The 24,089-nt window shown below is 42.0% G+C and overlaps 1 protein-coding gene across 4 annotated transcripts in view; it reads right to left on the bottom strand.

The window, feature by feature from the left end:
* Positions 1-3,261: 3,261 nt before the first annotated feature.
* LOC139752146 (lachesin-like) overlaps positions 3,262-24,089 on the bottom strand; it is a 97,569-nt gene continuing 76,741 nt past the window's right edge. For all 4 annotated transcript variants that reach the window (XM_071668073.1, XM_071668075.1, XM_071668076.1 and 1 more), the window contains exons 3-7: positions 13,555-13,730; positions 11,543-11,753; positions 9,045-9,163; positions 7,081-7,264; positions 3,262-6,159 (exon numbers count right to left, since the gene is read on the bottom strand). In XM_071668073.1, coding sequence (XP_071524174.1) covers positions 6,026-6,159; positions 7,081-7,264; positions 9,045-9,163; positions 11,543-11,753; positions 13,555-13,730 — 824 coding nt within the window. In that variant the 3' untranslated portion in view covers positions 3,262-6,025. The remainder of the gene's footprint in view (positions 6,160-7,080; positions 7,265-9,044; positions 9,164-11,542; positions 11,754-13,554; positions 13,731-24,089) is intronic.

Here is a 24,089-nt window from a genome sequence, read left to right as displayed (position 1 = left end):
ACTAACACAAACACGCATATATATATATATATATATATATATATATATAGACAGATAGGAAGATAGAAATGATTTCTCCAAATACTGTCTCGACTTTACGATTTGAATATGCAAGATAATCTTTAGGGAACGCGTGCGAAGGTCTGTGGAGCAGGTGGGAATGATTGCTCGTAGGTGGCTCAGGCTGCGTAATACATGTAAGTGTTCGTGCATATAGAGCTGCATGATCATATGCTATTGCATGGTGCCAGTGCATGTAATATTATCATCCTCTCTAGGCCCGTGTTCTGGTGCTTGATTTAAAATTTGTTGTTCCTTAATGATTAGTTATTCGGCGAGAAATAGATGTTTAGGGGTTTAATCTAGAAAAGTGAGGTACCTTTGAGATTTTCCCTTTGCATATGATGCTAGGCATTACGAGAAAAATGCAACGAAGGTTACATATCAAATTTTCCATAAGTTAAATCCTCCCAAGATAATGTTGAACTGGTTTTCTAAAGACCTTCGTCCCTGTTGCTGTTGTTCAGCTACTCATCTCAAGACCTTCGTCCCAACCTCACGACTGATGTAGCGAGACGTTCCTCCACAGCAGGAGGGAACACGTTCGGTCTACCCCACCGCTTCCGTCAGGCTGGTGGCTCAGTGACGGGCCTTTGGCTACGTCTAGACGAGATGTATATTGTTGGACCGAGTTCGACTTCGGGTGAACTAGTAGGAGGAAGAGAGAGAGAGGGGGAGGGAGGGTGGGGAAATGGAAGAGAAGAAGGAGGAGGAAGAAGAGGAAGGGAGCCTTTTATCGAGTCTCGTCTTGGTCGTCGCTTCGACCTTATACATATGCATGAAACAGTACGTCACTCGAAACAAGCTCGTTGTGTTGTTAAGGGTGATGTGTGTGTGTGTGTGTGTGTGTGTGTGTGTGTGTGTTTACAATGATGGTGTGAGTATAGTAGTAGACTGGCAGAGTAGCTATGATAGCAAGGGTTTAGATGTTTTTGATGGTGTATGGAGAGGTTGGATGTTCCTATCTCCTTTTCCATGATTTCTCGTTCGCCCGCTGAAGATAACTGTACGAGAGGCGTCAGAATGAGTTAAGATACAGAGCAAGTGTCGTTACTTGGTCGAGACGCATGTTGGTCCGAGGACAAACATCGTGTATTTGGCAACAGCCCTTGACGATCGACATTTCCTTTTGGTTGATGATCTTTGTTGTTGGTGTTGACGAGTAGTCGTAGCTGGTTGTACTGTTGTTAGTGGTGCTGACGAGCTGTCGTGGCTGGTAAGATATTGTTGGTTATATATTGTTATTGTAACCATATGTTGTTTTCCTCTTATACTGTTTCTAAAAGATATTCTGTCGCTTTTGCTGCTGCCAGTGAGAGCCATGGTACGGGCAAGACGTGCCTCAAACCAAAAAGGCTATCTCTGGCGGAAGGAATAAGAAAAGTAAGAGATAAGCAGAGCGTAGACATTAATCAGAGGTTCGGACGTTGTCTGTAGAAAGGTGACGGGAGGAGGGAAAGATGAAAGGAGGAATCCACAGACAAGCTACTCAAGGGAAGATCCATAGGTGCTCTGCACAACACATTGAAACTGGTGTGCATGATGTTTGCAAAGTCGGGACGATATTCATCAGTTGTGTTTATATGTATATATATATATATATATATATATATATATATATATATATATATATATATATATATATATATATATATATATAATGTTTTGGACAATCGCATGTTTACCAAATGGCGTCCTAGCTTCGTCTCTTCGATGTATATCAACCGACTGTTATATTTCTCTCTTGTCTCTCCCCTGATAATGTGATTATTAGACGAAAGTGCACTTGGGAACTTTTCGTGTTTCATTTTCCCCGTGGACTCATAGGAAATATATATATATATATATATATATATATATATATATATATATATATATATATATATATATATATATATTCTCCTAGGGTAACAAAGAATGTTTATCATATCATACATTGACCCTACGTCCTGATATACATCATATACATCTTTCCCTTGGCTCCTTTAGAAATGGTTATATCTAGCTTTTCATTTCATGCAAATGAGTGACATCTCCCACCACAGTAACGAAGGTTAAGCTTCATTTAGGGTACGGTAGATTTACAAAAGTATGGCCTATTTCCTTTTGCAGCAACAGCTAGATTCATGTATTCATGTGTTTATGATTCATATGGAGTCTGGTCATAAACCATCAAGGGTTCTTTGTTATCCTATGATTACTTCAAATCCAACTTCGATTACAGATTCATGACATACATACCCACACGAAGAAAAACATAGAGACACAAAAACAAGAAAACACATGTACATACACAATTACTCACAAATAAATAACACACACACGCATACAGAACTGGACATTCGTCAAAGACACGAACAAACACACATTAAAACAGACATATATGCAAAGGCGCACTAAATCTCACAAAAAACACTAAAAGTGTACACATGGGAGTTAAAACGTGGTATATATATATATATATGTGTGTGTGTGTGTGTGTGTGTGTATACGAATATAGTACATATACGCGCGCACTTCCATGTAACACACAAACTGCCAACAGCCAGAATCGCTGAAAGACGGGGCAACACGAGTGTAAAACTCTCCCCGTAACACACAAATAGTGATCATACACACACACACACACACACACACACACACACACACACACACACGCGCGCGCGCGCGCATACGCAAAAGCCACACAGGTCGATAAGAAAGACAGAGATCACGCTCCATTAAGGAAATAGAGGAAAGCCTCTTGGTGTCTGGTATTCTTTTAGCCAATTAGGTGGAAACGTTTATATAAGAGAGATTTTTTTTCCCTGAGGTTCGCAGGGCCTCAACACAGCCCAGGTCAACACCTCTCTACCTCCTCACTCACAGTAGTACTCCAAACTTTGAAATTTACAACACAAACAAACTTTCCGTCCTGGTCACAATATATGTATATATATATATATATATATATATATATATATATATATATATATATATATATATATATGAATCTTTTAATGAAGTTAATTTCCTGAATCATCTATTTTTTTCCCAGTAACATCATATAATCTCTGACACCTTACCTGACAACGCTGGAATCAAATATTACTTCAAGTATAGGAATAATAGCAATATTCAACATTCTATGTCTAGACGTAGTTTGTGTATCATTATAATTCTTTTGTGATACTTTAAGGTAAGATAAATGAAACCACCACCTGTACACAAAATTACCCATTTATTATTACATTTGTTCTATGTACACAGTATAATGTAGTATTTACCATACACTCCGCAACTACCGAAGACCAGTGAATAGGGCTTCAGTTAGAACATACACAGCTTAACCTACGTTAACAATATACAGAGCGGTCATTATGAATTCCTCTCGTATATCATCGACAGACTGAAGAGCCATTTTTTGCTCTAGGGAGTTTCGGCTCTGTCATCACAAGCTACACTCGGAATTTTTTGCGCCTGGTACACTTTGCGTCCCTTGCGAACGACTATTTTGCGTCCCCTTCGAACGAGACTTTGCGTCCCCTGCGAACGAGACTTTGCGTCCCCTGCGAACGAGACTTTGCGTCTCCTGCGAACGACAATTTGCGTCCCCTGCGAACGACACTTAGCGTTCCCTGCGAACGACACTTTGCGTCCTTAGCGATCATCACATTGTAATTGCGATATACTGCGACCTCCATGATCGGCCAGAACTTTGCGACTATCGTGACCGAAATCTTTGCGTTCTATGCAGCTGACACACACACACACACACACACACACACACACACACGTAGCCTCTGCGGTCGACCCTCAGCTTCACTCTGCAGTAGGAAGGTTTATATTTCATCTGGCTGGATCGATTTTTCGTCTTGCAGACATTTTCTTTTCTGTCGCTGACATATTCTTCCTTGTTAACTCGACATTTCCTGACACTTATACGACCCTGATATGCAAGGCTCTCGAGAGTTCAGATGGGATACATGTATATATATATATATATATATATATATATATATATATATATATATATATATATATATATATACACTTATGGTCAACCCGAATGGGTTAGTTGAGTCATCCACAACCATCTCTTACGAGGCTACACAACCTTACTACCTTTGGTGCGGCCGGATTATACCTATATATACATTTGGTCCACCTCAAGAGGCCGTCAGGCTAAGGTCTTGCCCTGAATTATGAGTGAATGCCCTCACGTCTCTCTCTCTCTCTCTCTCTCTCTCTCTCTCTCTCTCTCTCTCTCTCTCTCTCTCTTTATCTTTCCGAATCTGATACAACTCGTACATGTGGTGAGGTTATGTGTTACGAGAGATGTAAAGTACAAGCTAGACTCAACACCCTCGCATGTAATCTGCTGTTATGTTATGATTCGCTGAACAGCAGAGGGAGAAAGTAATCATATGGTCATTGCTTCTTTAGCGTTCACGAGGGAATACTAGGGGTTGGTGTGTGTGTGTGTGTGTGTGTGTGTATTTGCGTCATAGGATATTAAGATTTCCTGTATTCATATCTTCGCCAGCATTCAGGTCTTTCGGCTGTCAATTAAGCATTAGACCCTAAGAAAACGTTCATGATGAGTTTGTAGTTATATCTTCGCTGCGTAGAAGGACATTGTTGAAACCATAAAACAAAAGTTACCATGGCACTTTTTACTTGTTGTACAGGATCACTAATACACCCATTACGTGGCTTTTCACACATCTGTTACACGTCAGGGACGAACACCTGCTTCTCTCACAGTTTCTTTCAGGATGACACTCATCTCTTGACACCAGTTTCAGATTACTCCCCTTCAAGGAATAATCTAAAATGAGCAGTTACTGAGTATGATCCCTTTTCACATCTGAGCACTCAACGTTAGTCAAATGAGAATCTCTTCCATGTCACTCATCCAGAGAGAAAAAAAGTAATATCTATCTCATCATAGTGTTGTTATATATTCCTGTTGTTTCATATATATATAACTTTTCCATCACACTGATACCAACGATGAGAACACCTGTTGTGTAAGACACACTTCACTGAACACCTGTTGTGGTCAGGCTATGAGACAAGCAAACACCTCAGTGTATTCCACATATTCAAGATGAAACTCCTCGCTCTTCCCAGCATCCCTCATAAACTTGCTCTGCCACTGATCCAATCGGAATTCATCCATTCTACCCAACCCATTTGGAAATTCGTTATTCCCTACATATACAGAGAACTAACCTGTTGTCTACTACGCGCATCTCTGTGGAAACATTTGGCCAATCTATCCTGTACGACATAACCTTATTTACTGCAACACAAGCACTCTGAGCAACATTCGTCTTCCACATGACCAAGGGAAAACACGGTATAGTGAACCAGCTTTCGACATTCTTATATACTCTGAACGTGTGAACTGGTATTATATATACTTATTTTTTTTTTTTTACAAAAGCGAGTATGATCTATACATGTCATTATATCTCACAGGTAAAATGTGAACATCTAATTTGAGGACCACAGTGGTTCACTTAATGCCGGAGACGTTAACTAGGGGTTGATGGAGAAGGAAATGATCCGGGCGAGTTAATGCATTTACCGTCGTCCACTAGAAAATGGTCACTGGACAATATAGCGTACATGCTGGACAAAATAACGAGTCCCAGACTTTGTAGATCTACCATTAACCTCTTGGTGACTTACACTGTAGAGCCATGGGTTCGAGTCAGTATTGGAAGTATATGATACATGTTTATACAAACATTTTAATGAGATGCACATCATACACACAAAATATATACGGGTATGTATATATGTATATATGTTCTGGGGAATCGTTTCACCGTCCCCAGAGCGACGTATTATACAGCAAAAGAAGAGGAGAGGAACGAGATATCCATACAGTGTATAATACAAAACATCGTTGCACCATTTAATACAAAATACGAAGCGAATGAGGCGTTACAAAGTCGGCGATCGAGTGTTGCCATCACCGGTGCAGCACGTTACAGAAAACTGGCAGGAGGAGGGAGGAAATATGGGCGGCGATGGGCGTGATGATGTTATACACACTTGGGCGTGAAGCAGAGCTGGTGCCGTGCTGCATGGCTGCTGGGCGTTCACCTGTGGGAGAGGCGAGAGTCGAGTTAGAGTAAGCAAATGTATTCGAGATAAAACACTTGAGACAGATGTTTCATTGTGACACATCTGGAGGTTAGGGAGTGGTGGACTTAATTCTAAATTCATTGGCCATTAGTCTCTTGATGTACAGCCAAATCTTGTCAGTCAATGCATCTCATCTTCATTTCGCATTAGTTCTTCATAACTTGATTAACATCTTTTTACTCTACGTGTCATATTGGCTCATTAAGCCAATGTCGTGGATATGAGTCCTTGTCATACCTAACTCGAATAATGTGCCCTAGTTCAGCTAGTTATCATTGCTTTATATTGTCCCATCACCAAATGCACAGCTAGCACGTCAGCTTTCAAGTGGAGTCTATTGAAAATAGAGTCATCACTTCTATGCTTTGAAGTATCCTTGGCACTGTACTTACGTAACTATTAACTACTGTCAGAAATAGCTTCCCAGATGTTTTTAATTGCTTTCATCAACAGACCGCTTCTTATACAAAATTCCTCTCGCACTGAATCATTCTGACTACAATTCTTTGGGTAGGAAGGACCTACGAGAGGAATTGTGCCATGTCTTTTTTCTACATTAGAAAAATCAAAGAAGCCAATTGCGTCTTTGCACGATTTGAACACAGACTGATATCCCTCATCGAACTCATTCAGATGAACATCGGCCACTGAGCACACAAGACAAACTCTCCTAGCAGGAAGTTGCTGAGTACAGACTGGCTACGTGGCACAGTGAACAAACACTTCTCGTTAAACGTTGATGAACAGAGACCGACCGATGAGCATATTAACTAAACCCTTCTAAAAAAAAAAGATATAAAAGGACCAATGAAAAACGGGCTGAGCGTTGAGCACATTAAATAAATCTTTCTAGATGAACACCAGTGAACACTGACTGACCGTTGAGGACGTGGAGGATGACGGAGATGGGCGTGAGGGCTGCTGGGGCACAGGTGTAGTTCCCGGCATGGCCGTGGCTAACGGAGTTGATGGTCAGTGTCGCCACACTGGTCTCCGTGGACACCCGCCTCAGGGGAGCTTGCTCCACTCCCGTCCACGAGCTCTCCGGTACCCGCTCGTCCTCCTGAGGGTGGCAAGAATGACGGTGCGTCGTGGGTGACAAGGGAAGATGCTGGTAGTGGCGAGCAGGGTGGGTAGTGGGAGTGTTGGGTATCAGAAAGTGGTATGGGAGGAAAGCGCAAAATTGTCAGCAATTTAAGATGGAATATATTGCGTTAGGTAATGATGGATTGAGTGGATTGTATTTCGTCTGTCACTGTATTCAGCGCTGTCTACCATCGGACAAAACATAGTTTAAAAGGTACGTAGATAACCATTACATCAACAGCATGTATGTGTCATGAGAAGTGAAGGAGGAGACGCCGCGAAATCAGGTGCAGGAAATTAAGAATGTGAAAATCAAAAGTAGGAGGCGAGAGGACATGGAAATGAACTGAAATAAATGGAGAAGGAAAAAAAAAGAGAGGGAACAAGAGCTCAATAGTTGCCTCAGATGATACAAGGAGATACGACACACGATTGAAGCACACGCGCCAGAAACAATATTCCCCATGTACCACCGACAGAAGTCCTTGAGCGATATAATCAACTGTGAACAAGAATTCTTGATAAATCGAATCAAATTGGTATAACCAAACTAACCCAAAAGTGATTCAAATTTAGTTTAGTCATACGATAGGTTATTCTCATGGCAAAGAAAAATAAGAAACAGCAGTTAACCATTGACCCCTCAACTAAATCAGTTAAGAGCCCCGTTTCCTCTCAACTGATAAAGTTGCTACCAAAACGACGTTAAATATTTTGAAATACTTGTAACGTTACTTTTCAGAATACCAGCGGCGATAATGACATTTCTATAGGCTTTCCAAAAGATTTATCACCTTATGAAAAATACCAAAATTGGAAACAAAGATTTCAGGGTATTTTCTTGCTCAAAAAAAAAAAAAAAACTTTTTCTTTTAAAATTGATATATACCAAAATGAAAGGATTCTACATTTCAAACGATCATGGGAAGTATCTTAAAAGGTTTTCCCTGATCAACAGATACCGAGTAAATATGAAAAGATTATTAAAAAAAATTCGTTCAAAAATGTATCTATATTCATTCTTAATGACAATATTTTATTTCGCTCCCAATAAAAAAAATACAAGCCTGAGACTCCTACTCAGCAGGAAAATTAGTACTTCTACTGAGAATTTTATCAAAATCTAGAAACCTATGAAAATACAGAAAAGAAAGAAAAAAAATAAGGCAATAAATCACGGTATTTTTTCTTTGAAAAACCTTTTTTTTCGAAATTAGAAAATAACACATTAGAAGGCCTCTACACTTGAAAAGATCATTAAAAATATCTCGGAATGTTTTCTCTGACAAACTGATACCAAGGAAATACGAAAGAAATATTCAAAAACTCGTTCAAACATGTATTCATTTCAATGCTTCATTGCAACATTTTTCAGCTCGAAATAAAAATATAAGGTTAGGAACCACTCGACAATTTCATATAAGGACTTACGTAACCCATCCGATTTTTATGATGATTATCTTTAATTAAATGAATGTGTGGTGATGCATTGATAATCATGATTCTTTTTCTTTTTTCTGGAAGAGTATTGACCATGATTCTCTCATGAATAGAAAAATTACACTTTTCAGCTTCGACCGCGTCTATAAAACAAGTCTATATTAATTTCTTGACACAGCCTTGGAGAGAACTCGTTCCAGACCTCTTTGATGAAGTGATAGGAAAAAGGAAATGGATAAGAGAAACCGAAGAGGTAGCTACATGCAGGAGAAGGAGGAGGAGGAGGAAGCAAGAACAACATGGCTATATGGACTTACATGGTACCAGAAGACGTAGTTGGGAGGGTGGAGGGCGTGGCTGACCACACACTTGATGGTCACTGTGCTACCGCTACGGACGTGCAGCTCCGAGCCCCCAGGAATGGTCACTCGAGGTGCTGTGCGAACAACGTAGTGTTAATGTCTTAAAGAGGCATATAACTCTCTCTTCATCTCTCTCTCTCTCTCTCTCTCTCTCTCTCTCTCTCTCTCTCTTCTCTTGTATGCACGAACGTTCGACATACTGGACGAGATGTATCGTCAACGCTTCTGCTAAGATGAGAGGTCACAAGCCTTTGGTCCTGACTTCTTTGATCGTAGGGACTTTTGCCACTTCCGACTGTCCTGTGAAGGATCTCCCTGCATCCCCACTTCTCTTTAGAGAGCCGAATCCTCTTCTGTATCCCGTGAACTCGGCGAGAAAACTCCATCTCAACTCTCTCTCTCTCTCTCTCTCTCTCTCTCTCTCTCTCTCTCTCTCTCTCTCTCTCTCTCTCTCTCTCTCTCTCTCTTTCTTCGTCTAAAGATGGCATTGCAGTTCGGAAGCTCACACAAGTTAAAGAAATCTTCGGCTCTGATTCTGGTCTCTTCTCCTTACGACGTGTGCAGGTGTCGTGTTGACCGGCTGTATTTTGTGAGGTGTATAATGACACGGGTTGCCAGCAGAACTACATCTCTTCAGGCGGTAAAAAGAAGAAAATGCATTTCTTTTTTTTTTTATCTGATTTCCGTATGAGACTCTTGCAATCATTTTCAGAATATTGTTCACTGAGGACCTACCAAATCACTACAGATGGAAGCACTTTCCTAATTTCAATGTGTTTTTCACACACGCACTAAAACACACACACACACACACACACACACACACACACACACACACACAGACGTTTTGTAAGAAGTCTATCAAACGTGAAGCATTCTGGAAATAAACTATAAGGTCTTTCACTGCATCTTTTCTTCATCTTTCCCAAGTTATTGAAGTAGACGTTGGTTGAATTCTGTTAACCTGATAAAGACCAATCCCTTTATGGAGGATTAGCCAATAGCGTTTCTTTGAAGGGAGTGTGGGAGGATTTCCATCAAATGGACTCATTGAAAAATTACATTTTCGGGATCTGTGTAAAAGGTGTTCATACTGATACGTTAATGGGGACTGCCATCTTTTCAATGATCGACATTAACGTCCTGAGACGAACGAGACTTTGAATTAAGTAGAAAAAAGGGAGGGGAGCGGGGAGGGTAGACGGGGAGTTAAAGCCATTAATTCTACCTCCTGATCCTAAGTCCAAAACTAAAGTATGGGACAATGCGATTCCCATTAGCTAATGTGAAGGTAATTACGTTCTCCAACTAGTTCGGAGGCTCCTCGGCCACCACCTACAATGTGGTTGTGCCACAAGGCTGAGGCGCCACAAACTTTATTCCCTTAGTCTTCTTCTTCTTCTTGTGTTATCGTGGTCTTGTGTATGAACACATCCATACTGACAATTCTGACGCTACCGTTAGCAGGGTCCAGTGAACAATCCATGTCTTCTCTTATGACATTAATAACTGGTACTTTCATGAAATTCTTCAACAGAAGAAGTTAGTTACCATCTGTTTACGTAACTCATTCCAATCTACTTATTAGTAACTCAACTCGCAAAAAAAAATGTTTGTCTAATATTTCTATGTATATATAATTTGCTACACGATTTTGTCCCTTTTTATCGTCATCCAATTCTAGCGAATATTCTTTTGTCTTTATATTCCTTAGATTCCTCGTATACCATACGTCATTTTCATCATATTTCTGTCATATGTTACACCTGCAAAGTTTTGCCGATGAAGGAACCGTGGTAACATTTCTAAGCTCTTCATTAATTACGTAGATTAACTAGGTAATTACCAGGACTGGGAATGTCAACACCCAGAGCCGTACCTTAATACTGTATACTTGATATTTATGGTACAGATCGTAGCTTATGATTTAACCATACAGCTGACGACAGCTGTGGAATGCCGCCTCCAGCGCGTAGGTCTCATGTGAGCTCCACCACCTACTACTGTGAGTTCCACCAACAATGGCTTGATAATTTCAATCATGTACTTGACAACTGCCGGTAATTCCAGCTTCTGTATATCCACACAGTATCATACGCCAGTGTGCTGTGTGTCTAATATGTGTGGTAAGGTGTCCTTGACCATTACATACTTGCATACGTACAACCACACACACACACACACACACATGGGTATAAGACGTCATACATAGAGTCGATAATCAGTTATTTAACAGTACAAGTATACATAGATACATACATACATACAAACATACATGCAAATATACAGAGAAGTCTCAGACGTCACACAGGTAATGAACACAGACTTCTAAGTCCATTTCCACCACAAGCACATTACCTGACTCTCTCTCTCTCTCTCTCTCTCTCTCTCTCTCTCTCTCTCTCTCTCTCTCTCTCTCTCTCTCTCTCTCTCTCTCTCTCGGGCGTACTCACTGACGACGGTGAGCTCGACGAAGTGGCTCATCTTGGGCTCGGTGGACACCTGGCACTCGTAGCGTCCTGCGTCCCTCTCTTGCACGAACTTGACCTGCAGTGTCCAGGTGTTGGTCACCGGCTCGTGCCACGCCGCGAACCGGGCGTCAGCGATGAAGGTGTACCGGTCCACGGAGAGGATGTGCGCGTCCCGGTTCCTCACCCACGACACCTGCAGGAGTGGAGCGTTCGAGAGGTACTGATTGATGGGTGTAGTGAGGGGAGCGTGAGCCGGATATCTAACACACCTCGTTTTAACGATGGTGAATAAATCTCTCCACTATCCAATAACCAACGAATCCCTCTGTGTGTGTGTGTGTGTGTGTGTGTGTATGTATGTATGTATGTATGTATGTGTGTGTAGGTATGAAACCCTAATGTTCTGGTCTCACTGTAGGTAAAGATTAAAGCAAAGAGAGTCAAAATGCATTGTACATTGTACATTAAGTTGATCATCGGCAAGTAGGCAAAGTGGATGAAAGATTACAGTTTGGGTGGGAGCATGAATGCAAGGTTGTGTCCTGAATATCAAAAGGGTTTGACTAATATCAGAAAGAACTGACAAAAATACATACGAGTGATTCTTGCTAAATTATGTGACATCCGTGTAGCATAAACATATACTTAATCTAGTCAGACTATACTCATGGTGCTAGATAGATATATATATCTATATGACTTTGAGGTTATATAACCGCGAACAGAATTCCCAGAAAGTGTATGAGAGATGGGGAAAAAAAGTACGACGGTTCTAAAGTGGGCGTTGTCTGGTCTGTGGGTGATAGGCTGACCAATGTTATCATTATCCATATCGGTCAGACACGAGAAGGTGGAGATTGGATATAAGAAGGAAATTAGAAATGAAAGCAAAGGTACAAACGGAAAAGGAATAAAGTATGAATAACAGAAGAGAGAAAATGTAGTTCTTCACAAGTTTGTACATTCCCTTAGGGTATACGTGAACCTTAAAAAGTTTTGAAATGCATTTTTGTGCAGGGAGGAAAAGCATTCACGCGAAACAATGAAGTGAAAATGCAAACAGTGCTACTGTAGCATGGTAAGTAGCACAGTGAACAAAAAATTGTAAAGCACTATGTGTGCCCTGTGTAGTGGCAGTGGAGGCTGGTGCTCAAGAGGAATTCAAATGGCGATACAAAAAGAAAACATCATTGTAGAGGGAGACTCACGACTTGAGGTTCGCAAGAGAATGATATAATGGACAGCATCCTCACGACTTAAATGGGAGAGAGTAGTATATTTGCATATTAAGACTTGTCTCTGAATGAAGTAGACTTGTTAACGCAAGCGCGTGGGAAGAAAAACAAGCCAGTGTGGTTAAGAAGTGGAAGAAGTATGCAAAACCCTCAGCAAAGTTATGTGGCCGGGCGTCGGCAAAATAAGTTTACAGTGGTTTGAGAGTACATTATGTAAATTACATAATGATGAAGAAAGATGGATCGTGGAGAGGAGAGAGAGAGAGAGAGAGAGAGAGAGAGAGAGAGCTAGCTGCATCAACGAAAAAGCTGCACCAAGGTAAGGGTGACGAGAACTTGAGGGAGGAAATTATGATTTAGATTGTCCAAATTTCAGGGGGAAAAAATAATATTTGGACATAACAACCGAAGAAGAACGTAAGGAGAATGTTACCCCGTGAGAGAGAAGAGTATATACAAAAAGCTGTTAAAGAATAAAAAGTTCAGGTGTATCGGGACGAGCGTCGAGCAACGTTGTGTAGTCTGATGGAATTCTAGGAGAATATTACGATGTTAAGAAGTAACTGCATAAAGTTTACCGGTGTGAAATATCTGAAAATACATCGCGCTATATCAACTGAACATCGATACATTTTTCATGAAGACAGGACATCAGGAATAAGTAGCTGCATGAAGATGACTGACGCGAATGTCAGTTCTATCGTTTCATGTAGACTGAACATTAACAAATTTCAGTAAGACGGAGGACCAGGAACCTACCGATTTATTGCCGAGGTTTTTTATCTTGCAGGGGAGATAGGCGCTGGAGCCGAGCTGCGCCTTGACATGTGTGGGCGAAGTAGGGTCGAAGTAGGGCACTTCGGCGGCCAGCAACGCATCCTTCCGTCGATGTCTACCCATGTTCCTTCTGGTGGAGTGCTTCAAGCCTCCAGACCCTGCGTGACAGAGAGGAAAGCAATTAGATTCTCTCTTTTCCTCCTGTGACCAACATGGCATAGGCAAAATATACCTCAAGCAAGGCCATATCTGACAAAGGGAAGAGTATAAGATAAAGAATATTGAGAATAACCAAGGCCTCAGTCACGACAGCTACTCAAAGGACGCGTGGTACACGAACCGTTACCTGTAGATCACAACCCGAGAAGTCATATACCATCACATGAACCGTTACATAACATAGCATAAATCACATACAAGTGGATCGATCAATACGTTGCATATTGTATCAACGTACCCCAGCACTTGAATGTTCACATCACTCATTAGCCTATCAATAATAATACACTGCCTGCTTCGTCACATGGAATCATCACATGCCCTAGCATGGATTGATCGCCGGGATCATCACATGGATCATCACATGGATCATCAAATGCCACAACACAAATCATATCATACCATAACATTAATCATCACGGACCACAGTCATCACAGACTACAACACGAAGCATCGCATAACATGGACGACAACCAAGGCATACCTCATGACAAGCATGAGTGACTCACATCTCCTATCATTTTATCATGCAGTTCCCTATGCTCTTATGTTTTCCCCCATCAGACTAACCTGAGGAGCCACCTGTAATCCACGACAGACGGACAGACACTCGGAATCTGCATGAATATATATTCAGAAGAAGATATGGTAATGCCGACATTCGAGACCAGATGCAAATGCCACCACCACCATTTCAGATGTCTTCCTCTGAAATGATCGAGTTTAAAACCCTTAGAAATTTGTCCGACATATTACAGGTAATGGCCTCTCAACCCTTTGAGATTTCGAACGAAGAACTACACGGTGAAAAAACTGGAAAGTTACCCCAAGTGCGGTGGAACAATGCATGTGTAAAGTAACTTTCCTTGGGTTCAGTAAAGGGAAGAGAAGGGAACGCTGTCGCTAAACTGATAATATTATTGAAAAATGAAAACTCAAATGGATTAATCACACTCCCTCTTCGTAGGGGAAGACAATTGAGGACAATGTGTGGTGTGAGGTGGTTTGATCGAGTGAGTAACGTAAGGGTAAGAGAGATGTGTGGAAATAAAAAGAGCGTGGTTGAGAGAGCAGAAGAGGGTGTTTTGAAGTGGTTTGGGCACATGGAGAGAATGAGTGAGGAAAGATTGACCGAGAGGATATATGTGTCGGAGGTGGAGGGAACGAGGAGAAGAGGGAGACCAAATTGGAGGTGGAAAGATGGAGTGAAAAAGATTTTGTGTGATCGGGGCCTGAATATGCAGGAGGGTGAAAGGAGGGCAAGGAATAGAGTGAATTGGAGCGATGTGGTATACCGGGGTTGACGTGCTGTCAGTGGATTGAATCAAGGCATGTGAAGCGTCTGGGGTAAACCATGGAAAGCTGTGTAGGTATGTATATTTGCGTGTGTGGATGTATGTATATACATGTGTATGGGGGGGGGGGTTAGGGCCATTTCTTTTGTCTGTTTCCTTGCGCTACCTCGCAAACGCGGGAGACAGCGACAAAGTATAATAATAATAATGAAAAAAAAAAAATATATATATATATATATATATATATATATATATATATATATATATATATATATATATATATTTTTTTTTTTTTTTTTTTTTTTATACTTTGTCGCTGTCTCCCGCGTTTGCGAGGTAGCGCAAGGAAACAGACGAAAGAAATGGCCCAACCCCCCCCCCCCATACACATGTACATACACACGTCCACACACGCAAATATACATACCTACACAGCTTTCCATGGTTTACCCCAGACGCTTCACATGCCTTGCTTCAATCCACTGACAGCACGTCAACCCCGGTATACCACATGACTCCAATTCACTCTATTTCTTGCCCTCCTTTCACCCTCCTGCATGTTCAGGCCCCGATCACACAAAATCTTTTTCACTCCATCTTTCCACCTCCAATTTGGTCTCCCTCTTCTCCTCGTTCCCTCCACCTCCGACACATATATCCTCTTGGTCAATCTCTCCTCACTCATTCTCTCCATGTGCCCAAACCATTTCAAAACACCCCCCTCTGCTCTCTCAACCACGCTCTTTTTATTTCCACACATCTCTCTTACCCTTACGTTACTTACTCGATCAAACCACCTCACACCACACATTGTCCTCAAACATCTCATTTCCAGCACATCCATCCTCCTGCGCACATCTCTATCCATAGCCCACGCCTCGCAACCATACAACATTGTTGGAACCACTATTCCCTCAAACATACCCATTTTTGCTTTCCGAGATAATGTTCTCGACTTCCACACATTTTTCAAGGCTCCCAAAATTTTCGCCCCCTCCCCCACCCTATGATCCACTTCCGCTTCCATGGTTCCATCCGCTGACAGATCCACTCCCAGATATCTAAAACACTTCACTTCCTCCAGTTTTTCTCCATTCAAACTCACCTCCCAATTGACTTGACCCTCACCCCTACTGTATCTAATAACCTTGCTCTTATTCACATTTACTCTCAACTTTCTTCTTCCACACACTTTACCAAACTCAGTCACCAGCTTCTGCAGTTTCTCACATGAATCAGCCACCAGCGCTGTATCATCAGCGAACAACAACTGACTCACTTCCCAAGCTCTCTCATCCCCAACAGACTTCATACTTGCCCCTCTTTCCAGGACTCTTGCATTCACCTCCCTTACAACCCCATCCATAAACAAATTAAACAACCATGGAGACATCACACATCCCTGCCGCAAACCTACATTCACTGAGAACCAATCACTTTCCTCTCTTCCTACACGTACACATGCCTTACATCCTCGATAAAAACTTTTCACTGCTTCCAACAACTTGCCTCCCACACCATATATTCTTAATACCTTCCACAGAGCATCTCTATCAACTCTATCATATGCCTTCTCCAGATCCATAAATGCTACATACAAATCCATTTGCTTTTCTAAGTATTTCTCACATACATTCTTCAAAGCAAACACCTGATCCACACATCCTCTACCACTTCTGAAACCGCACTGCTCTTCCCCAATCTGATGCTCTGTACATGCCTTCACCCTCTCAATCAATACCCTCCCATATAATTTACCAGGAATACTCAACAAACTTATACCTCTGTAATTTGAGCACTCACTCTTATCCCCTTTGCCTTTGTACAATGGCACTATGCACGCATTCCGCCAATCCTCAGGCACCTCACCATGAGTCATACATACATTAAATAACCTTACCAACCAGTCAACGATACAGTCACCCCCTTTTTTAATAAATTCCACTGCAATACCATCCAAACCTGCTGCCTTGCCGGCTTTCATCTTCCGCAAAGCTTTTACTACCTCTTCTCTGTTTACCAAATCATTTTCCCTAACCCTCTCACTTTGCACACCACCTCGACCAAAACACCCTATATCTGCCACTCTGTCATCAGACACATTCAACAAACCTTCAAAATACTCATTCCATCTCCTTCTCACATCACCGCTACTTGTTATATATATATATATATATATATATATATATATATATATATATATATATTCAAGTAAACACCAAAAGACAAAAATTGCTTCTTGAAAGTACCAGCAGAATATTTTAGTTCGTGCTAGTTTTAGCCAGACTACATACGCACTGTTGCTGTTCAAGCAACATTGTTATATCCTGATGGGACCGAAATAAGGGCAGAGAAAGAGAAAAGCCTGGTGCTTAGGTTATACGTTTGCTCTCTGAGTGGTTTCTCCCGAACGTTTTGCGCCAGAAGTAAGTGCAAAAGACTTGAAGTTTCCACTTAAAGGATGTGAGCGCTTCTGCACACTCGGATAGATATTGCTAACAGTGTCCTTAGCGACGTGCTCCGGGTGGCTGAACCATGGCAGTTGCTCTGGAATGCTTAAAGTTTGTACTAAGAACACAGATAACAGCGTCGGTCTGTAAAGCTGTTTCGTTCAGCATTGGGAGATTAAAGCAAGTAAGTTTTGGAAAGAGTTCGACATATCAATTATCAGCAGAGATTGTTCCACTGATGCTGACTACGAGTATGAAATATATATATATATATATATATATATATATATATATATATATATATATATATATATATATATATATATATATATCACTTGCAAATATGAAATAACTGCAACAACCATATCAGTCCAGAATATTTCAAGCCCACCATTCGTTGGAGAAAACTAATGTAAACATTGCTCGCTTCCGCTCGAAAAGTATATCGTTTACATTAAAAATCTGGCCTCGCTCGCTATGTTGAACCCGACCGCAAAAACGTTACTATCGAGCATAACTTGGAATGGGGTATGTGAACGCAACGGACGGATAAGAGCGGTGGAGTCCACGAGCGAACGGTTGGATGTGTGGATACGTGGGAGGAAGACTCATACACCTGGGTGGAAGGGACGTGAGGCTAGCTAGCTTGCTAGCTGGCTGTTATCGCGTGTCTTGCTCTTCTGCAGGAGGAGACTGTCACAATGTAGGGCTCATGTGGCGTATTCTTCTGTCTCATAGGACGCCACACGTCATAAGCTCAGAGGGAGTCCTCGTCTGAACCACAAAGGCGGGTCCAATTTCTCAGCTCATGTCGAGTCGTCTGCAGTACTGCGCCTTCCCAACCCGGCTAAAATTCGGTGATATACGACGAGGCTTGGGACCAAGGCACTACGTGCAGTATGTATGTCCCTTAGTTGTCAGTACAAGGCTGTGGGGGGCCTGTGGGGGCCTTGCTTTGAGGACCGTTACAATCATAGTATCGTTTGGAATTCCAAGTCTCCCGCATTAAGATATGCATTGAATTCCTTCTAAAACATCCAGGCATTCAGCAAAATACACAGGGAATATCAGCTGGGGAAACTTGTACAACCTGCGAACTTCCATCAGATGTGTGCAAACGTCGTTCTGTTTTCGGATCATTCCACACAAGGCTGGGGAGACTTCTTTGTCAATCTCATCCTCAAGCACGATCATTCCACACGGACATACTGTATGCCTCAGTTGACAGCCCAACTCTCGCTCTGGTAACCACCCCACCCCGTGGTAATGACCCCTCACGGTGATGACCCTCGTTCTTTGAGTTTTGTTCGTTGGTTTAACACAGTAGCGTCGTCCAGAGAGGAATACAGTGCTGAGAATGGAACTAAGTTTCGAATTCACCATCGAACAGCCAAACCCACAAAAGCAGTCTCCTAAGTAAGGTCTAATCGAAGGCCTTTCAGCTCTGTGAACTACTACACCATTGCATCGTCTTTTCCACACCCAATAAACCAAAAGTATCCTTGATAGATAAGGGACTCATGCAAAGGATGGATTAGCCTGTCAAATTCAGTGTATTGCGAGTATTAGATCCATAAGCTCTGAAAGGGAATTACCAATGACCCGGTCCACTGCATAATGAATACTATACTCGTTTGCAAATCATTGGATACCTCTTGATCAGGTGTTAGAGAACTCTCGCAAAGCGGATTAGCAGTGTCCTGTTCGTAGCATAATTTAGATTGTTAAACTTACAACAATCCAGTATTCTCTTTACCTAAAAAGTGAAATGTGTATTATAAGTATATATATTTAATTGGTCTAACATTATGATTATATATATATATATATATATATATATATATATATATATATATATATATATATATATATATATATATATATATATATATATAACCATAATGTTAGACCAATTAACTTTCAGAATTATATATATCCAAATACAATTAAGAGTTGATAGAGATGCTCTGTGGAAGGTATTAAGAATATATGGTGTGGGAGGCAAGTTGTTAGAAGCAGTGAAAAGTTTTTATCGAGGATGTAAGGCATGTGTACGTGTAGGAAGAGAGGAAAGTGATTGGTTCTCAGTGAATGTAGGTTTGCGGCAGGGGTGTGTGATGTCTCCATGGTTGTTTAATTTGTTTATGGATGGGGTTGTTAGGGAGGTAAATGCAAGAGTCTTGGAAAGAGGGGCAAGTATGAAGTCTGTTGGGGATGAGAGAGCTTGGGAAGTGAGTCAGTTGTTGTTCGCTGATGATACAGCGCTGGTGGCGGATTCATGTGAGAAACTGCAGAAGCTGGTGACGGAGTTTGGTAAAGTGTGTGGAAGAAGAAAGTTAAGAGTAAATGTGAATAAGAGCAAGGTTATTAGGTACAGTAGGGTTGAGGGTCAAGTCAATTGGGAGGTGAGTTTGAATGGAGAAAAACTGGAGGAAGTGAAGTGTTTTAGATATCTGGGAGTGGATCTGTCAGCGGATGGAACCATGGAAGCGGAAGTGGATCATAGGGTGGGGGAGGGGGCGAAAATTTTGGGAGCCTTGAAAAATGTGTGGAAGTCGAGAACATTATCCCAGAAAGCAAAAATGGGTATGTTTGAAGGAATAGTAGTTCCAACAATGTTGTATGGTTGCGAGGCGTGGGCTATGGATAGAGTTGTGCGCAGGAGGATGGATGTGCTGGAAATGAGATGTTTGAGGACAATGTGTGGTGTGAGGTGGTTTGATCGAGTAAGTAACGTAAGGGTAAGAGAGATGTGTGGAAATAAAAAGAGCGTGGTTGAGAGAGCAGAAGAGGGTGTTTTAAAATGGTTTGGGCACATGGAGAGAATGAGTGAGGAAAGATTGACCAAGAGGATATATGTGTCGGAGGTGGAGGGAACGAGGAGAAGAGGGAGACCAAATTGGAGGTGGAAAGATGGAGTGAAAAAGATTTTGTGTGATCGGGGCCTGAACATGCAGGAGGGTGAAAGGAGGGCAAGGAATAGAGTGAATTGGAGCGATGTGGTATACCGGGGTTGACGTGCTGTCAGTGGATTGAATCAAGGCATGTGAAGCGTCCGGGGTAAACCATGGAAAGCTGTGTAGGTATGTATATTTGTGTGTGTGGACGTGTGTATGTACATGTGTATGGGGGGGGTTGGGCCATTTCTTTCGTCTGTTTTCCTTCCGCTACCTCGCAAACGCGGGAGACAGCGACAAAGTATGAAAAAAAAAAAAAAAAAAAAAAAAAATTAAGACATCATGAATGTATACTCAGTCTGTGCATACGATTCCCTAGTACGTCTCTGATGACTGGATATGACTGAGAATTAAGCTGATGGAGGATACATGAACATGAAGTGTGTTGGTGTAGTAATTATGGAATGACAGCTCTCCCTCCCTCTCGCTCAGTACCGCGCTTGGTAAGACGCTGCTCACTGTCCCTCCATTCCTCTAACTCCCTCAGACTTGAAACGCTAACTTAGAACTCAAAGAAAATAAAAGCAGAATCGAAGTGGAAAAAATCAATGAATACCTAATTGTGGATCATTAAATTCATGTACAGACATCCAGTATCTCGTACAGACGTTAATGTGTAAGACTCATCTGCTGTGTGTCTTAACAAAGCATATTATGGACTAAAGCTTCCATACATGAGATCCTCTATAATATCAAAGCTCGACAGGTAAATATTCTTGATGTCGAAAGATTATGGTCAAAAAAGAAAAAGAAAAAATCCTGAACGGAAGGGGAGGTACAGAGAGGAAAAGTTAGGGAGGAAAAAATGCCTTAAAGTTGCCGACCCTCATCGCATCTCAAAGGAAAATAGTGAAAGGATATCACAGGTAAAATATGGTGTCATAAACCTTCCTAGCCGAGCATCGTACCATAGGAAGTTCGTCACGCCTTTATTACACAACGTATAGGGTACGTCCGTACACACCTACAACAGACTGAGGGATTATCCCATATGGGGATAATCATGGATAACTTATATATAGAGTACACGAGGTAACCATTATCTACTGGAGACGATTAACCCATCATGTTTGGGTCTGCCAAACAACACTTACTTCAGGATCTTATTCTTTTTTTTTTTCAAGCGCACTTTATTCCATTTTGGAGACGACGTTAAGATATGGCTATTTTTCTTCTGCCACAATGACGATAGTAGTGGTCGCAGTGGTTGTAATCCTGGTAATACGAGCGGTACGGGTGGTGATGGACTACGTGATTGTGGTAGTGTGTGTATAGGTGATGGCTGCAGGATATGATACCAGATGAGGATGTATAAATCTTCCAGACGACGACACGACCCTCTACCTCCCTCACCTTCCTCCCTCCTCGTCCCTCTCCGTTGCTCCATCAGGCCTCCTCCCTCACCACCCTCCTCCCTCCTCTCCGTTACCCCATCAGGCAGGTCGTCTCCGGCCGCCGTTCGTGTCATAACCCCATCGCCATCATCAGCACGTCACGTCGCGCCATTATACAGAGTCGTCCCTGTCGTGTCACCCCCTCTCCGCTCTGTCGTCGTCCTGTCTTTATATACTCGACCGTCACTCAGAGCGAAGTCCCCCCCCTCACACACACACACCCCACTACCACACCCCAGCCCACCCCAACCCACCCCAGCCTCCCGCCAAAGGGAAAAGAAAGAAAAAAAAGCTTCCCCGAAAGACACACACACACACACCCTCCTCCCTCCCCCTTTCCTTGCCACTCTTTTTTTTTAAGATGCCTTATATGTGCTACGGTGCGTAAGAGAGAGAGAGAGAGAGAGAGAGAGAGAGAGAGAGAGAGAGAGAGAGAGAGAGAGAGAGAAGAGAGAGGGTGTGGGGAGGTAAGAGTGAGTCAAACGAAGGACGGCCACAGAGGAGCGAGGTGGGTCCGGGTCGAGCCACACAGGAGGGAGCGACATTGTGGTCGACTACTTAGGAGCTTCAACCTTCCCTCGAGAGGGCAAAAATGGGAACCATTCTGACCACTCAGGAAAGAAGGGGAGGTCGAGGGAATATATTCGTGGTGTCTTACCATCACGAGGGGAACTGTTCCCTCTCCCTTATCAAAGAACACACAGCTGATAACGAAGGCATATCCACGTAAGGAAGAAAGAAGAAAATAAGTAACTTTTCTACAAAAATGACAGTGTAGACGTGGTATGGGATGACAAAGACTTACACTTACCGTATACAGAACACACAGTATACACACAGTTTACACAGTTATACACCCACCACATGCGTACACGGACGTACACGCCAGACAAGAAGACAAAAAGACTTGCTTTCACACACGCTCACGTGGACATACACGTTACACAAGATATAAAGTTCGAGCAAATACAAACCTACTTAGAGACAAATACATTCATCTTATAAGGTAAAATGACTAGGAAGAAAACACTCCCAACGCCTTAGATTTATGTACTGACTTTCCGTATATATATATATATATATATATATATATATATATATATATATATAATGCGATAAATACTTTAAGGGACAAAAACATCTGAGTATGATAAATATCCAATCGTATTCAACTCAATCCTTTATCTTTACCATGGTTATCAAAAGCACGTCATCTACATCCAGCAAGAAAGCCATCACTACACAGACCTATATTTAAACTGCTATGAAAGTAAGATGTAAATCAGTTGTAGAATTGAGTAAGTATGCTCGTCAACTAAATCTCAATAGAAAACGCTGTTGGCGGAGCTGGTTCTGAGAACGATAATGCAGTTCTACTTTGACTAGTTTGTTTGTGTTCCTGGACAATGAGCAACCCACGGGAGCATTTTGTTGCGTCCAGGAGAATGCTCAGCGTTGTAAGGAGGGGAATGTTTATTGTTACGGTTTGGAGAAAAAGCCTAATGAGTCACAGGAGACGAGAACGCGCTTATTTATACCCGCGTGCTACGTGTACATGATGAATGGGTGTGCGTGTGTGTGTGTGTGTGTGTGTGTGTGTGTGTGTGTGTGTGCGTTGTGGAGGAACACCTCAGTAGTTTGTTGGCACGCGATTCATGAGGACATATAGCGAGTACTTCAAAGAAGCAATAAGACACAATCTTCCTTTCTTCTCTCTCTCTCTCTCTCTCTCTCTCTCTCTCTCTCTCTCTCTCTCTCTCTCTCTCTCTCTCTCTTCTCTCTCTCTCTCTTCTTCTCCCTCTCCCTACACACACGTTCCCACCTACGTATGCGTAAAGAAGACAGCTGAAGATCGATAGATCTTCGCTGGGGCAAAAACCCCCGTTCCACCTGTCAAGAAGGCGTTGACAACTGCCTCCCTAAACACATAGCTCTTCATAACTCCCTCTTGCCCGCAGTATTGTCTCCAGACCCATGTGGTGCCAAGGAAAACATCTTGGTTTTATCACCATATGGCGCCAAGGATAACATCGTCATTCTATCAATGAATAAATTATTCCTGATGAGCGCTTATCTCTCTTAATGCTGAGGGACCTGACTTATTTACAGACTGGCCAATGGAACAAAACAAAGGGGCGTCTGTGTTGTCGTTACGCACATACGCCTTGACAATAATATAAACCTTTTGAGACACGTCGCAA

The sequence above is a fragment of the Panulirus ornatus genome, chromosome 12 (genome assembly GCF_036320965.1).
Source record: "Panulirus ornatus isolate Po-2019 chromosome 12, ASM3632096v1, whole genome shotgun sequence".
Lineage (NCBI taxonomy): Eukaryota > Metazoa > Arthropoda > Malacostraca > Decapoda > Palinuridae > Panulirus > Panulirus ornatus.
Note: the sequence above shows the minus strand (reverse complement) of the source record. Positions and strands in the feature narration are given on the sequence as shown.